Genomic DNA, 14,482 nt, shown 5'->3' with positions numbered 1-14,482 from the left:
CTTGGGGAGGGAACGCCCCCCCCCCCCCCCCCGGGAAGTCTGAGACTGAGAGAGGGCTGGAGGATGTAAGGGAGGGAACAGCATTTGGCAATGGTATTTGGATGCACCCGCCGCGTCAGAGTCGCTGCACAGACTTCTGTGTGCGTGTCTGCACAGCGGGGGGCGGAGCTCAGCATCCACTCCTGGGAGTTGATTCAAAATTCCAACGCACACTCAGGAATGTGAGCTGTGTTTTGTTGGTTTTGCTCTGCAGTTGTTAACGCATTAACCTCCCTCCTCTCCTTCTTGAACCCTCTAGTTGCTGTAATTTATTTAATTTTATTTTTTTAAAAAATTTTATTTTATTGATTTTTACAGAGAGGAAGGGAGAGGGATAGAGAGTTAGAAACATCGACGAGGGAGAAACATCCATCAGCTGCCTCCTGCACACCCCCTACTGGGTATGTGCCCACAACCAAGGTACATGCCCTTGACCGGAATCAAAGCTGGCTTCAGTCCTCAGACCGACGTTCTATCCACTGAGCCCAAGCCGTTAGGGCTAGTTGCTGTAATTTAATTTAGGGCATCTTCTCACACCAGAGGGAAAGACAAGGGAGATGATGAGATCGGATCAGGGACGGTGGTCCAGATGGTTACTGATCATCACACCCACTCTCAGAGCCTTCCTCAAAAGGAAACCCAGGAACTTCCCACATCTGGCCACCAGGTGGAGCTCTGGGGAGGGCAGCCATGCCCGCTCCATCCTCCTGGTCCCTGGAAAGTTCCAGATTGTTTCCCAGGCTGGGGGCACTGCCTCCTGGGCCTGTGACCTTGGTCCTGCACCCCACCGTCCTCCTGGCTCACTAGAGCTTCCCGTGGGGAAGAACCCGGGGAACTGTGGAGGGCTGCTCGCTGCCAGGCCACTCCTGCAGGTGCCCCCTGAGTCACAGCCAGCTGCAGGGAGTAGGTGAAGCTGCAGGCTGGTGTCAGGGCCCCAAGGCAAGAGTCCAGAGTCTTCCCCCTGCACCGGCCCCCTGGTACCCCATGGGTGTCAGGCCTGTGGCTGGAATCGTGAGAACAGCCTGGCTTCTCCACGGCTCAGGGGAAAGCTCCTCCGTGGGGCCTGGGTAAGGGGGTGGAGGTGTTATCTTCTCAGAACAGGGCCTGGGGGAGGGCGGTGTAGACACTCCCAGGCACATTCCCACTCCTCCAGGACAGGGGTCATCGCCAGCCACACACTCGGCTGTTGAGAAAAAAATAATAACCATGAAAACGATTTTTAAGGTTGTGCTTGGTGTAGGTCGTCATAAGAACTGTGATTTAGGAAGCATTCTTATCAGACGTTTTCAACTGAACTTTTTATAGCTGTAGAGTCACGTGCTGTCATAAGGAACAATGCACAGAGAGGTCTCACAAACTTTGTCCTGTTTTCCCTGATGATAACATTTTGTGAGAGTACAGTATACCAGCAGGATATTGACAATGATAAGGTCTACTGACTTACTCAGATTTCTCCAGTTTTACTTGTACTTGTGTGTGAGTGTATGTGCCTGCATGTATGTGTCTGGTTGTATGCATCTGTGTGTGTCTATATTTATGCCTTAGTGTGTATCTGTGTGTATGTGTCTGAGTGTGTACTGTGTGAATGTGTATGTGTGTATCTATGCCTTAGTGTGTGTCTGTGTGTATGTGTTTGAGTGTGTGTGTGTGTGTGTGTGTGTGTGTGTGTTGAGGAACAAAAATTAACTGCTTATTTGTTAATGAGAGGGAAATAGCCACAATTCATAAAAAAATAAAATAGGCAAAGGATATGAACAGACCTTTTAGTAAGAAGATATACAGATGGCAAATAAACACCTGACAAAAACGCTCATTGTTTTAAAACTCAAAACCACTGCTTGCTTATTAAAAGGGTAAATTCAAAAGATTGACCTGCCAAGTATTGGCAATGATGTGGCAGAAATGGAACTCACACACTCCTGGGTGGGTATGCAAAAGGAAATAGTCATTTTAGATCAGAGTTTGGAAGTTTTTAATAAGTTAAATATGAACCTCTCTTATGACTGTCCTTGGTGTGTGTGTGTGTGTTTATGTGTCTGTCTGTGTAGTTTTCAAGAAATTAGTCCATTTCTTCTAAGTTGTCAAATTTATGAGAGTAAACTTCTTCATTATATTTTCTTATTATCCTCTGATGTCTGTAGGGTCTGTACTGATCTCTCCTGTGTCATTTCTAATATCATTAGTCTCTTTTTGCTTTTAATTTTTGTCAGTTTTGCTATCGATTTGTCAATTTTATTGATTTTTCCAAAGAACTAGACTTTCTGTTTTAATTATTATTTTTTTATTATTTTCCTATTTTTCAATTTCATTCATTTTTACTCTTATCTTCATTCTCAATGCTTTGGGTTTATTTTGCTAATTTTTCAAGGTTAAAAATTTAAGTTTTTTATTTGAGACCTTTTCTCATTTCCGATGTAAGTTAATGCAATAAACATTTCTCTTTCCACTGCATTAGCCAAGTCTCACAAATTTTTGACTTAAGACAATAATTCCTTTTCATCCAGGTCTGCCTATTTTGAAATTTCTTCATGTGTGTATGTGTGTGTGTGTGTGTGTGTGTGCCTCTATGTGTGTGTCTGAAACTCGCTTTTGCTCTGAGTATTACTGAGTTTCGCCATGCTTAGAGATTTTCCTGCTGTCTGTTCCTGATGGCTCGTCTTATTGAATTGTGGTCAGAGAACACACTCTGTGTGGTTTCAGTTCTTTTAGATTTGTTGAGATTTATTTCATGGCCCAGGGTATGGTCTGCGTTGATAAATGTACAGGGCACTGAGAAACACAGGTGTACTCTGCTGTAGTGAAATGCCCTGTAAACACCAGGTGGGCTCTGCTGGCTGCAGGGAGGGCCGGTCTCTTGTGTCCTTGCTGATGTTGTCTAGAAGCCCCAGCAGGGCCTGGGAGGAGGAGTCGAAGTCTCCACTATAATCGTGGCCTTGCCTAGCCCCCCTTCAGCTCAATCAGTCTCTGTTTCGTGTATTTTGGTGTTTTGCTGTTTGGTAAGGACAAATACTTTTGAAAAAAAAATTTAAAAACATTTTATTGATTTTTTACAGAGAGAAAGGGAAAGGGCTAGAGAGTTAGAAACATCAATGAGAAAGAATCATAGATCAGCTGCCTCCTGCACATCTCCTACTAAGGATGTGCCCACAACCCACGTACATGCCCTTGACCGGAATCGAACCTGGGACCTTTCAGTCTGCAGGCCGATGCTCTATCCACTGAGCCAAACCAGTCAGAGCCTTTTGAAATGTTTAAAGGCAAAACAATTCCTTGAAAGCCATGCCATTGTCTTGAACATGTGGTCCTTCTATGGGAAAGTGGGAAAGACTGAGGACAGACTGCAAAGCAGCAGCTTGAATGCCCCGTCAGACACTAAAGATCCATGGCATCAGCTTTCTAAAGGAGGGTTTGGAAGTAGAATGTCACAGGCCCAGGAGTAAAATGTCACAGACTCAGAGGCCATTCTCTGCCACGTGCATGGGGGTGTCTCACGTGGGTCCCGGGCTGGACGGCTCTCAGCCTGGCAGCTCCCAGCCACATCTTCCTGCCCTGTGTGAGAATGCAAGAGAGAGAATAATATGGGGAGGACCTTGATTTCTTACAATTTATTTTAAAAAATGGAGCCACTCACTTGTAGGTAGCTGGAGACCATGGGGACGGCTGCTGAATGGCACAGGCTGGCTCTTACGTTGTGTGGTGACGTGTTGGGTTTGTGACTGACACCTGAGCCGTTAGGATGAAGACTGTTTCGAGGTGAATATGTGGTTTGCATTGCTAAGGGAGGCAGCGCCGCCGGGAGTAAACAGCAAATGAAGGGCAGGACGAGGGAGCCTGGGCTCGAGGCCTCCCCATCTCTGTGCGACCACAGGGCTCGGGTTTTAAATTCACCCCGCCCCCCAGAGCCCTCCTCTCTAACCTGCACTGGGCAGAGTTATGGAGAGGGCAGGACCCTTGTTAGGGCACCATTTCTGTCCTTTCTCTTGGCATAAGCTCCAGGAGCGGCTCCAGTGACGGGAGTGGTAGGAACATTTTCAGTTCTGTCTCCAGCAGACGTGAGGTTTGCGCAGAAGCTGGGACACTGACAGACACGGACTCGGACAGGTGGCTATTCCACAACCCTCTGCTGGGGCCACACCTGTCATCGGGCCTCTGTCCTCAGGAAGGCACTGCACAGCAGGGTCACAAGACCAGCTGACGAGATAGGATCTATCCTGAGAATCATCATCTTTTATGCACCCTTACCCAACCGGTGGACCATCAGGTTTGTCTGCATTCTAGAGCCCAGCTCTCAGCAACCTTTCATTTACTTAGAAAGAGTAAATGAAAAGGAAGACGTGAATGAAAGGTACAAAACAGAAGCAGAGTTCAGGGAGGATCTTTAGAGGTGGATGATGGAGTTCACAGCCTTTGCTCAGTGAGTGAGTCTCCCTGAGGGTCAGTAGTGACTGTTCACTAACCCAGCGGGCACGGGCCCCGGCCCCTGGGACCTGTAACCTAGAGCAGTACAGGGACTGCCGACTGCCATCCCGGGGAAGTGCTGGGTAATTTACCTGTAATTCTTCTTGTCCCCCAGGTGGTTTGGCTCAGCTGATAGAGCATTGGCCTGTGGACTAAAGGGTCCCAGGTTCTATTCCGTTCAAGGGCACATGCAGGGTTGCAGGCTCAATCCCCAGTAGGGGGCGTGCAGGAGGCAGCCAATCAGTGATTCTCTCTCATCATTGATGTTTCTATTTCCTTTTCTAATATATTTTATTGATTTTTTACAGAGAGAAGGGAGAGAGTTAGAAACATCAATGAGAGAGAAACATTGATCAGCTGCCTCCTGCACACCTCCTACTGGGGATGTGCCCACAACCAAGGTACATGCCCTTGACGGGAATCGAACCTGGGACCTTTCAGTCTTCAGGCTGACGCTCTATCCACTGAGCCAAACCGGTTTCGGCTGACGTTTCTATTTCTTTCTTCCCTCTCCCTTCCTCTCTGAAATCAATAAAAAAATATATTTAAAAAAATAAGAACTGTACACACACCTATGTCGGGGTAGACATGGATTGAAATGGACCAAAGAACAGCATCAAAGGGATCCATCGGGTGGGGGTGGGGGGTGAATGCAGAAGGGAGCGTGGTGGGTGATGGGAGCAGGAGACAGGGCTGGTTGGGGCAGTGCTCACAGTCAGGAGAGAGGAAGCACTGGGGCCCGCAGGAGGGAGGAAGGTCGCAGTCAGCATCACGGGAGAGGAGGGGGCTGGCCAGTGTACTCACCTCAGGGCCTGAGATACAGAGGAGTGGGGAGGTACGGTGCCCACACTGACCCGAGGCTCCGTGGACCCCAGGCCAGGAGTGAGCAGGTGAATTCCCCGCTCACCTGCTGGGAGGGACAAGGCTTTGTTCAGACCTGGGGGTACCGAGCAGAGTTTGGAGGGTTAAGTAACGGCAGGTTGGCAGAGTCAGGAATGGCTTGGAGGTGAGGAATTAGGGATCCGCGTCCCCCGTCTCTCTTCCTCCCTTTAAATTCCCAGGACCCACCGTTAGGACTTGACAGTGGTTTGGGAGCCAAAAGGCTGGGGAAGCGTGAGCTGGGGTGAGTCCAGAAGGAGTGTGGAGGGGCTGGGGAGGGGGGAGGGGAGTCCCTGTTTCTACCACTTCTGCACCCAGAGGTGTCCTGGGCCCTTCCTGGGCAAGTCTGCACCTCACCGGCATGCCCCAAATCGGCGTCTGGAATAGGCTGGGTGGGACGAGGACTCCATGGGTGGGCGTGGGCGGCTTCGATCCGGGGCTGCTGAAATCTAAGCGATAACAGGCAACTCACACCAGCCCCACTCCCGTGTTTAACTTCAGGGAAGGTATGAGGAAGCAGGCCATGGGGCAGGCACGTCAGTGAGGCGTGGCCCGAGCACAGCCCCTCTAAGGTCAAATCCCCTCCGTGACCGCCTCCTGACTCACTGCCGGGGCGGCCGGGGAGCACTCCTCGTTCTCTCTTTTGAGGGGTACACCAAAATCATTACATTTTATTTAAAACATACAGTATTTTTCAGTTACAATAATAATTGCTCACTATAGAAACATTTCGGTAACTAGGAGGACGGAGACCAAGGAAACCGGTGTGACATCCTTGCACCCCTTGGGGCCACCCCCTGGGGTAGCTTCTTTTTCTCTCTCTTTCCTGCTGAGTTGTTTGTAAACCTGGTCCTGTTCTTTCTCACTTAACACCGCAGCAGGAGCGTTCCCAGGCTCTCACAGACTCCACTGAGCTTTGCATTTCACCACGCGTTCTCAAACCAACATTCCCCACAATTGTTTGCAATTCCCAATTGATTTCTTTTGGGGACATCATTAGGCAGGATGATCTGTCTGTGTTTGGAACTCTTTCTTGAGGGCACCCACCCGAAGGAGATTTACCGGGTCCGAGCGTGTGCTCTTTTCCGGACCCTTGCTGCTAAGCCCATGCTGATCACCATGATGGCAGGCGCCCATTGCCACCGTGGGTGCAGGCTCTGTTTGCCTGACTTTCAGCGGCTTGGACTCTTCTGATTAAAAATCAAAATCTGACTATTTCCTTGACTGGCACATTGTTGCTACCTTAAATGATTTCTTTGATTGCTAATAGTGTTTTCCTACTTCCTATAATTTTTTAATTCGATGTTCGTGCTCTTTGCCTCTATCGATTCGAGTTCCAGGGTTTGAAAACTCAACTTGTGTGAGCTCTTTATATTTCAAAGATTTTAAACCTTCGTTCATCATATATATGATAAGCATTTTACAGTTGAAGAAGTTTAAAATATGTTACATAGTTAAATTTGCTCTCTACCTACATATGTAATATACATTTAGATGATTTCTGGTATTCTGTTATTTCTGTTATGTATTGATTTCAAGGCTTAGAAATACCTATGTCGTCCAGAAATTAGTTAAGTACTTACTGCTACTTCCTTTAATTGATGCAAAACAGCGGCTACAGGAACTGCTTTGGTTGTTGGTCAGAAGGTCAGAGTTGATGGCCACAGCCCCTTCCCATTCATGCGCCGCTTCAGCTGGGCGTGGTCATTTGCCTGGTGACAGTGGGCCAGATCTTCACATCTATGGGCTCTGGGTCCTTGTGTGGTCTGATGTGTATTGAGGTGCCTCCGTTTTCATTGTCCAGGACGTCTGGTGAGAAAGCACGCACAAGCCCCAGTGACCCTCTGGGGGCATCGCCCTCCTCATCCCCATGGTTAGCAGGGACACAGCTTCCCTCTGCTCCTAGGACCAGTCCCTCCAGGGGACATGCCTCCTCTGACTGCTGGTTCACTGGTGTGAGTGCAGTCTCCACTGCCAGTCTGGTTTCCAGGTAGAAGGCAGCCTCTCTCAGACCAGCAGCGCTCCGATCCATAAAACCAGGGCCTTGGGATGGGAAGCAAAACTTCCTCCAGCAGTGACTTCCTTTAGTATGAGGAATGCCACTCCTTCGTCCGTTGTGTGCTTCCTGGACATGGGCACTTTGCTTTAAGGCAGTGGTCGGCAAACTCATTAGTCAACAGAGCCGAATATCAGCAGTACAACGATTGAAATTTCTTCTGAGAGCTGATTTTTTAAACTTAAACTATATAGGTAGGTACATTGTTATTAACTTAATCAGGGTACTCCTTCAATAGCACCGTATGTGGTGCCTGCAGTGATATTTTGTGGAAGAGCCACACTCAAGGGGCCAAAGAGCCGCATGTTTGCCAACCACTGGTTTAAGGCATGTGCCGAATGGGAACACACCCCCTGGCGGTGGGAGCAGACCATTCCATCATTCCATCAAGCTATCTGCTCTTGGGTGATGGGCCTGTGGGAAGGCCACTGAACTGCTGGACGGTGTTAGATTTCCTGGCCGTGACATGTGTTTGCTGCATCCCAGGCTCGGGATGTGCACTCTGCAGACTCACAGTGCGGTCTGCCAGCAACTGCGGCTCAGAGGGAGGGCATGCACAGACCCAGGGCCTCCACGCCCCTCTGTGATGGAAACGCTCTCATGGAACCAGCCTGCCCCAGGCTGCCAGCCACTGCTCCTGGGCACGATGCCACATCCAGGATCACGCCCCAGCCCCTGCTGTTGGCAGGATGGGAACTCCGAAGTGGAGTCATTTACTCACGGTATTGAGCCTGTGCCACTGTCCCCTACTTTCCACATGGCGCCGTGATGCCTTCACATTCACAAGATTTGAATTGAGTCCTGGCTGACCCCTTGCTGGCAGCCTGAGAGCCAGAGAATCCCACTAAGCTGGCACCAAATCCCCGACACACAGGAACTGTGAGACAGTGTTTCTTGTTTTAAATCGCTGAGTTTTGGGGTCGTTTGTCATATGGCGACAGAGAACTAATACAGAATCTGCTATTTTTCATCTTGGACTTCGCCAAGGTGCCACACAATGCCGATGTCTGCAGTGGATACTTCACAAACTGCTCAAACTTCTGGGCCCACGTGGCAGGGTGTCTTGTGTGACATCCTGGACCACTTTCTTTTCTTTTCTTTCTTTCTTTCTTTCTTTCTTTCTTTCTTTCTTTCTTTCTTTCTTTCTTTCTTTCTTTCTTTCTTCTTTCTTTTTTAAAAAAATATATATTATTGATTTTTTACAGAGAGGAAGGGAGAGAGATAGAGAGCTAGAAACGTCGATGAGAGAGAATCATCCATCAGCTGCCTCTTGCAAACCCCCCCCCCCCCCCCACCGGGGATGTGCCTGCAACCAATGTACATGCCCTTGACCGGAATCGAACCTGGGACCCCCCCAGTCCACAGACCGATGCTCCAACACTGAGCCAAACCGGCCTCGGCAACCTGGACCACTTTCTGCAGAGCCATTTATTACTCTGACTCCACTCAAAATTTCAAACTTCATCGGCAGCTTGGTAAATGAGCCAGAACAGCCTGTTCAAATGTAGTCTGTGTTATCTCCCAGACCAGAGAGGCCCATGAGCATGTACTGGGGTGAGCGGCAGGTGCAGACATCCGTCTTTCCCTTCAGAGAGGAGATCTCCCCTAAAGAACCAGGTTCCTGGGCCTGCGCAGCTCCAAGCTCTGACATGCTTCTCTGAGGCATCCTACTTCCTGTTTCCCAAATCCAGTGAACACGGCAGCAGGTCTGCAACGTAACAGGCCGGAAGGATGTGTAGCAAAATGTTCAAGGTCTCTCCTGAGGGCGCAGTCATGACACAACCCCTAGTCCACATCGTAGCTGTTTATTGCTGCCCCTGCCATGCGGAGGCAAAATACACCTGGTCATCTTTTCGGAAAGGAGGGGGGAAGCAAACGTTTTCTAGGTCAATAGCTGCATATCAGGTGCCAGGGGGTTTGCTCCGGGAACAATCTCACACCCAGCCCCTCGGCTGCAGGTGCCACCCCCACCCCCTTGATGAAATGTGTGAGACTTTGTGCACAGGGCTTGACAAGCGACAGTCTGTGGGCCAGATCCTGCCTGTGGCCTGCTTTTGTACGACCTGCAAACCAAGAATGACTTGTGCATTTTTCAAAGGTGGCAAAAATAAAACAGGGAGGATGTGGCCAAGGCTAAGAGTGGCCCACCAAGCTTGAAATAACGACTGCCTGGACATTTACCGTGAACCATCCTGTGCTGACTCTGCCCCACAGAGGTGAGGCCAATGGGCGTGTGCAATGACCACAGCTGCAAGCTCAAGTCCTTGGTGGTGGCATTGGTTTCTGCAGGTCCCTCCTGGCCTGAGATGCTGGTTTTGGTTTACTGTCTTGGTGAGAGGGAATTCCACGGTAACATCCCTCACTCCAAGGACCAGAGAAGCAATGCAGCTACTAAGTGTGTTTATCCTGGGCCTGGGGGGATCCCCAAGGGATGGGTGTGACCCTACTGGATCCAGGAGACGGACTTGGGCCAAGATGCCATCTCACACCTGAAATCCAATTTTTCTATTTGATGAACCATGTGGGGTTTGGGCCTTTGAATATTAGTGTCAGTTCAGAGCTCATATTTAATGGCCTTCAGAGTCACTATTTATTGACCTTCAGAAAGCCTAAGTATTCTTCTGTGTCCAGTGCACAGTCACCTGGTTGTACTAGTTTCCCAGGTCGGCTGTAAACAAAGCATCATAAACTGAATACACAACAGAAACTTGTTGTCTCACAGTTCTGGAGGCAGAAGTTGGAGGTCAAGGTGCCACCAGGATTGGTTTCTTCTGTCCCAGATGAGATTCGCGTTCCTCAGAGCCTAATTTCTCACTGAAGAAAAAAATATTCCTACTATCATCCACCCACCCATCCATCCATCCATCCATACATACATATCCATCCATATCCATCCATCCATCCATCCATCCATCCATCCATCCATCCATCCAATGGATATTTGTTCAATAAGGCACCATTGTAGGTGCTGAGGCCACCTGAATGCACAGAGTAGACCAAGCCCCTGCATTAGGACCCGTCCATTCTACTGGTGGACTGGCACGTGAGGGAATTGCTTCAGACATTCAAAGATAAAAATAAATAAATAAATAAATAAATAAATAAATAAATAAGAGCCATGACAGAGGAAGAGCCAGAGCAGGGCAGGGCCTCAGGGCAGCTGGGTGGAGGCGGCCCTGAGGAATAACCTGGGAGGACTTGAGCGACTGACCCCACAGACAAGGGGAGAGGGGTCCGCCAGAGGGAAGAGCACCTCTACTTCATCACTTCCCCAGTCTGCTCTTATACATGCCACTTCGTTGTTAAAGGGGAATAAAAGTAAAGGATTAATTTGGATAAATAAGTAACAATGCTCACTAGTTCCTGTGTGGAGGATGGCAGTGCCGCCCCTCCGCACAGGCCCTGGGTCCTCGGTGGAGGACCTGACGGTACTCAGCTCATATGCAAAGTTGCCATGGAAATGTTTAACAAGACAACATGAACGGAGGGAAGATGAAGTTTGAAGTTCAAGACCCCTGAGGAGGGGAAGGGAGGGGAGGAAAGCAGGCCTGTCATTCTCCTGTTCATCCTGCCCAGGTCAGCTTTCTCCCTCTCTGGACTGGGATTCTCAAAATTGTTGGAAATAACCCATGTCCAAAGGTCAAGGCCAGGCTGGCGGGCTCCTCTGCTCCTTCTCCTCCCTGAGTGGTGTGGCAGGGACCCCGTGAGCCACTGTTCACACAGCTGCACCTTCCGTGGGCCATCTCTCTCTGTGAATCACTTCCCAGTGAGTGTACTGTTGACATTAACCGATACGGACCAGTGCACTGAGGAGACTCCCACGGATAAGAGCGGGGCGTTCTGAATCTCCAATCCCTCACCAAGATGACTACGAGACTCTGGTTTCCCTCTATCAGCAAACTCGTCCGTGTGGCTTGCCCGTGTTTAGAGAACACCTTTTTAATCAGTGGAGGACTGTAAGACCCTCCTTAGGCAAATGTTATCTAACACTCTTTCAGCAAACAGAGCCCAGGCTTAAAATCGAGGGCTCAGACAGATTCTCACCCCCGACTCGGAGTCTCCCAGAGCAGCGAGGAGAAAGGCATGGCCACCATGGAGCCCAAGGTGATCTGCGTCCTGCTCATGGTCTTCTCGCTGGCCTTCAGCAGCCTGGCCCAGGTCCAGACCGGTAAGCAGCCCTCTTCCTGCTTCTTAGGGAGGCACTGGGCACAGAGAGGCAGCCCTTTGATGGGGGTCTTTGCTGCACAGTGTGTGGTTTTGAGCCAAGCATTGTTTTAGGCCCTTGAGAGGGGTTGGAAGGCAAAAGCAAGTGGTGGCAGCAGCGGGAGAAAGGGCCAGTGAGACCTTGGAGAACTGCCGTGAGAAAGTGGGTTCCTTGGTCGGCGCTATCTTCTGGTCCTGATGCCATGAGGCTATTTTTGAACATCATATTTTAAAGAGCAAGCGTCGATGTAGGGTGTATGAAAAGCACTTCTAAATGTCCCAGCCAAACCCTAGCCCAGGGAGTGGGACCACTCAAAAGTCTACACAGATGTCCAAGTGCCTATCCCACAGGTGGTCATCCCAAGACCCTCTCTAGGCCCCGTGCTCTGCAGAGCCCGAACCACCTTCCCCATTCGTTCATGTTCCATCAATATTGGTCCATGGGAGTTGGCCAGTGAGAGAGGACACTGCTGCTTCCTTTGAATTTGTTTGTGTCTCAAGGCCTTTATCTTCAGAGTATGGTCAATTGTCTGTGATGTTTGCAAAAAGTGCTTTGTAAGCTAAAAAGTGCTGAATCAACATTACTTATTAATGTTAGAATGCATTGCTGGATTTCACAAAGGAATGCGTGTAGGTATCCTGCCCTCTCTGTCTAGCGGGAGTGTCCCACATCCAACTGTCTTTGGAGGAATTGTTTATCACGGAGTCAGATGCCCCAGGTCAAGGCCACCTGTGCCCACCTCTACCCTGAATCTCCATCCACCTGTCCTCTGACCGGCCTCCTTCTGTTCTGCCTCCTTCCTTCTCTGCCCCTTCACTGCTGATGCTCTCACGGCCTCACTCCTCATCCTCCCTGCCTTCTCACTCCTGGCACACGGCCATGTGCGCCTCTGAGCCCAGGGGACAGAAAGGAACTCCTCACCCTCCTATGCCCCCTCTCCCATTGCCTGCCTCAGCCTGCCGAGTTCGCCTTCTCACAGCCTCTGGCCCCGAGGGCAAGTCCCACTGATCTTGCATCCAGACCATGTGGGAGCTGTCAGCTGGCCTGCCTGCCCTGGGTGCTTCCCACTGTGGGTCATCTCATCACCCCCCTGGTGAAAGTGTTGCTCTCAGGCTGCAACTGTGCACCCTTGCCCTTGACCTAGCTCCTCCAAGACCACCCACCTCAACCTCAGCATCATCTCTGCACACGGACTTACACCTCCTCGAACACGCCTTGCTCTCCCCCTTCCCTGCCATTGACCACACTGCTCCCTCTGCGTGGAACACCCACTGCCCCATCCTCAGAGGCCAACCCCCTCCTACGGGAAGCGCTCCTTGCTTTGCCCAGCCTCCTTGTCACTTGTCCCTTCTGTGCTTGACCTGGACACACTAGGATGGTCGCACTGTGCTGCTTTGTACATCTACTTGGCTTTCTCCTCCATTTGAGGTTGGTTCCTTAACAAGCATGTCTTCATTTTAATTTCACCACCACCTGGCACGGAGCCTGGCATGAGCTCGCTGTCTGTTTTTGCTGTGTCATCCTGTTCCTAGCACACGCAAATGGTGCTCAATAGACATAGTGATTGAGTAAATATGCTTAATAATCGTTAGTTGAAATTAATGAGCGAATGAACACGTTGTCCAGGTAGGTGCAAGGTTACAGATTCCGGGCACCTTGCGTTTTCCCTGAGGTGACGTGTTTACCTGCCAGGAAAGGAGGGCAGGTCTCCCTCTCGGACCCCGAGGCGTGGGTTTGCATCAGCGCGCCAGCCGGTTGCTGATTTAACTGGAGAACGAAGCAGGATGGGAGTGTGGATAGACACAGGGAGGAGTTCAGCCCCTGGCTGACCTTTGCCCCTGCCCCGTGTGCTTTCAGAGACGTGTGTTGTGTCCCCGAGCCAGAGAATGAACTGTGGGTACCCCGGCGTCACGGCCAGCGAGTGCGCAGCGAAGGGCTGCTGCTTTGACAACACCGTCATCGGGCACCCGTGGTGCTTCTACCCGAAAATCAACGATGTCCCAGAAGGTACGTCCCTGCCAACGCGGTGGGGCTGAGGGCGCGGAACGCGGGAGAAAACCCGCATGGGCCCTGGGGATGCTATCCGCATGGCCAGCTGTGTTTTTGCCCGGATCGTGGCCATGGGGGCCTGGGGAGGAGTGGTGGAGCCAAAATCACCATGAATCCGGGTCTGGGACAGAGGAGCAGGGCTGACAGACCGTTTGGGGAGGGACCCTGCCTTTTTCCTGGCTTTCCCCCACATCCATATCCCAACGCTGTGAAGAGTCACCCCTCTGAGGCGGAGCTCGCTGGGTGGGAGGGCAGGGAATGGCAAAATATGAAGACGGTCCATGTTTGTTAAAGAGTCTTCTCGTTGGTTCTTTCAAGTCAAAAACCCCCTGGAATTATTGGAAAGTGAGAGAACATCCTTATCCTCACTAACACATGTCTTCTCCCGCGCCTTCCCTTTCAGAGGATTGTGGATTTTAGCCGCTCTCGGTGGGAGTCACTTCTACACTTAGAATGGACCCTCTCCCCCCCAGCTGCCGCTCAGCCTCGCCACCACCCCCACATCTTCAGCTTCTGTGTCTGAGCCTCATCTCACCGCATGGATTGACAGCTTTGATTTTTCCTGCTCAACATTGACCTGAAAATTAAAAGAGACGAATGCTACTTTGTGCTTTTAGTTCTTCTAAAAAATAAAAATGATTTTCTTTTCTTTCAAGGCTTCTTGTCACGGGTTGTACACTAATCACTGTCCCAGGTGAGAGCTGAGGGGTGGGTGAGAGGAGGATGTGGCCACTGGGTTGCAGAAGTTGCCTCAGTTGCTATTAGCAACCGGGGTCCACCCACAGGGCCCTTCACTG

The 14,482-nt window shown here is 50.3% G+C and overlaps 1 protein-coding gene across 1 annotated transcript; it reads left to right on the top strand.

Moving 5' to 3' along the window:
- Positions 1-11,440: 11,440 nt before the first annotated feature.
- TFF1 (trefoil factor 1) lies at positions 11,441-14,105 on the top strand (the record flags this gene model as incomplete). The annotated part of the gene is made up of 3 exons (XM_084873838.1): positions 11,441-11,600; positions 13,494-13,643; positions 14,089-14,105. The coding sequence occupies exons 1-3, from the start codon at positions 11,516-11,518 to the stop codon at positions 14,103-14,105; spliced, it is 252 nt and encodes an 83-aa protein (XP_084729964.1). The 5' UTR covers positions 11,441-11,515.
- Positions 14,106-14,482: the final 377 nt, after the last annotated feature.

Source organism: Pipistrellus hanaki, assembly GCF_964339955.1.
Source record: "Pipistrellus hanaki genome assembly, chromosome: 2".
Classification (NCBI taxonomy): domain Eukaryota; kingdom Metazoa; phylum Chordata; class Mammalia; order Chiroptera; family Vespertilionidae; genus Pipistrellus; species Pipistrellus hanaki.
Note: the sequence above shows the minus strand (reverse complement) of the source record. Positions and strands in the feature narration are given on the sequence as shown.